The 2,747-nt window shown below is 37.9% G+C and overlaps 1 protein-coding gene across 1 annotated transcript; it reads right to left on the bottom strand.

Annotated features, from left to right (window-relative positions):
• Positions 1-965: 965 nt before the first annotated feature.
• On the bottom strand, positions 966-2,408 carry LOC141398433 (uncharacterized). The gene has a single exon (XM_073975718.1). It carries the CDS (start codon positions 2,406-2,408, stop codon positions 966-968), a length of 1,443 nt encoding a protein of 480 aa, XP_073831819.1.
• Between the last annotated feature and the right edge of the window lie 339 nt (positions 2,409-2,747).

The raw sequence follows: 2,747 nt of genomic DNA, 5'->3' as shown, positions 1-2,747 counted from the left end.
TCCACGCCTTAGAGCTGTGGATGGTGGCTGAAAAATTAATTGTAAAAATCCACGCCTTAGAGCTGTGGATGGTGGCTGAAAAATTAATTGTAAAAATCCACGCCTTAGAGCTGTGGATGGTGGCTGAAAAATTAATTGTAAAAATCCACGCCTTAGAGCTGTGGATGGTGGCTGAAAAATTAATTGTAAAAATCCACGCCTTAGAGCTGTGGATGGTGGCTGAAAAATATTTAAAAATCCACGCCTTAGAGCTGTGGATGGTGGCTGAAAAATTAATTGTAAAAATCCACGCCTTAGAGCTGTGGATGGTGGCTGAAAAATATTTAAAAATCCACGCCTTAGAGCTGTGGATGGTGGCTGAAAAATATTTAAAAATCCACGCCTTAGAGCTGTGGATGGTGGCTGAAAAATATTTAAAACTCCACGCCATAGAGTTGTGGATGGTGGCTGAAAAATATTTAAAAATCCACGCCTTAGAGCTGTGGATGGTGGCTGAAAAATATTTAAAAATCCACGCCTTAGAGCTGTGGATGGTGGCTGAAAAATATTTAAAAATCCACGCCTTAGAGCTGTGGATGGTGGCTGAAAAATATTTAAAACTCCACGCCATAGAGTTGTGGATGGTGGCTGAAAAATATTTAAAAATCCTCGCCTTAGAGCTGTGGATGGTGGCTGAAAAATATTTAAAAATCCACGCCTTAGAGCTGTGGATGGTGGCTGAAAAATATTTAAAAATCCACGCCTTAGAGATGTGGATGGTGGCTGAAAAATATTTAAAAATCCACGCCTTAGAGCTGTGGATGGTGGCTGAAAAATATTTAAAAATCCACGCCTTAGAGCCGTGGATGGTGGCTGAAAAAATATATAAAAGGCATCGAATTTTGGGGGTTTTTAGTAAAATCCCCAAAAGATTTTTTATTATTTTTATTTATTTAGTTTGAAATATTTCTTAAAACAAAATTGTTTTATAAAACTTGTTGCAATAATAGTTTAAATTTACATTCAAAGGCTTCGTTAAAGTACGACATGAGCATAGTATTGCCATATTCTGCTGGGGAATCCTCGTCTTCACAACGATAATACATTTCATTGATGAAGAATAATTGTTTTACCTTCTCTACAGACGTCATTTTAAACATCTTTTGATAACGTTCAATGTCCTTGGCATCTAGATATGCGAAAAATACCTCATATGAAGAATGTACAGCTATTATATCAGGTAAAGTGGCAATATCTTTGTTGCTGTTGGCAGTCATCTGCAATAAAGGATCCAAAATACGTTTTGCCATTAAGCTGGCCAAGGAACTTTGCTTGAAAATATCTACATATGCCGCATTATAAAAGGGTTCCCTCAGTAGACCAAATGGTATAGTCAATACATTTGTCTGGGCTACATATCTGGGAATAACTTCCCACTTGGGTACAGTTAGGGTTGGGGATTTATATAATAGTTCCCTATCACTATCATCGAGTTGTGGTTTATTGAGAAGCTTCAATATTTGCAAAATATTACCATAATAATCATTCGGCTGCAGGTTCAAATCTTTATAGTGGCCTTCCAAACGTTCATTGGTATTTTTTGAGTAGGTATCACCCACCTGCAGTTGCATGGTCTCAAGTTTGGCAAAATATTCTTGGGGTATGATGTTCTGCGTGTCCATTTGTAAAGTTTTGTTGATATTTTTGACAATATTTTCAAACATTTGTTGTATTTGGGAAAGTTCTTGTAATAATTCGGGATGCAGGTTCACATAGATGCCTTCCGAGGCCATGGTCATATAGGAAGTGACCATGGACATACATTTATTAGCCAGTCTACGTGATTTGAACTTCTCCAAGTAGAGTAGAAAACGTACTTCCAAATAACGACAAAGGAATGTCGCGTCATATTGCTTTAGCACTGTATTCAAATCTTTCATGCCGGCGGCATTATCGATGGTCAATTCCATATTGGCATCCAATTGTTTGGTTTCGGCTGCAGCTGTTAGATATTTTTTCAACCAGTCATATGGTAGTTTGTGGAATTTGTATGTTTCTTTTTCTTCTGCCTTTGAAACTTTAATGATCTTTAACTTTTGTTCAAACTCCTGAATGAATGACCATAATTCCAAAAAATCCATGGCACCGGTAGGCAGAGGAATATCCTTCTTATAGGATCTCATTTGATACGATGTAACGTACCTAAACGTATCCTTAGATGAACTCCATTGCTCCACAAACATATCATTGAGACCATATTTACGAAAAATGGCCATGGTTGAGGTCCAATCGAAGACAACATCCTTATTATCCGTGGGTGTTAGCAGGGCCCATTTCATATTTTCCGCCTGCTCCAACCAATGCATAAATTTCAGATAATCAAATTTACGCTCATCATTCATGCAGGATTCATAGAAATTCTTAGCCATTTTTCCAAAATGTGGCATGTCCTCCAAGGCAGTATTTCTAAAAATTTCCTTATTTCCTCAATGGTTTCAGCTTCCAGCAGTGCCAATACCGATGGAAACTTTTTACGTTGATTGGCTGACCATTTGGAACAGACGTGGCGATAAAACTGGCTGCAGGGTCTAAATTCGCCATTCAAGGAGTCCATTAATATGTTGTACCGTTTTTGATTGATGGCAGTGTCATCAACATCCTTGCTGCTGCAGGTCACCACCGCCACCACTCCCAAGATGACAACCACCAAAATTAGCTGGCAAAATATTTTCATTTTCTGTTTGCACACTTCAAAAATTCTTTTCTTT

The sequence above is a fragment of the Musca autumnalis genome, unplaced genomic scaffold (genome assembly GCF_047663935.1).
Source record: "Musca autumnalis isolate F117 unplaced genomic scaffold, ASM4766393v1 scaffold_3, whole genome shotgun sequence".
Taxonomy (NCBI): domain Eukaryota; kingdom Metazoa; phylum Arthropoda; class Insecta; order Diptera; family Muscidae; genus Musca; species Musca autumnalis.
Note: the sequence above shows the minus strand (reverse complement) of the source record. Positions and strands in the feature narration are given on the sequence as shown.

Coding starts and splice junctions, on each gene's coding strand:
- LOC141398433 (XM_073975718.1), bottom strand. CDS start 2,408: ATGGCTAAGAATTTCTATGAATCCTGCATGAATGATGAGCGTAAATTT.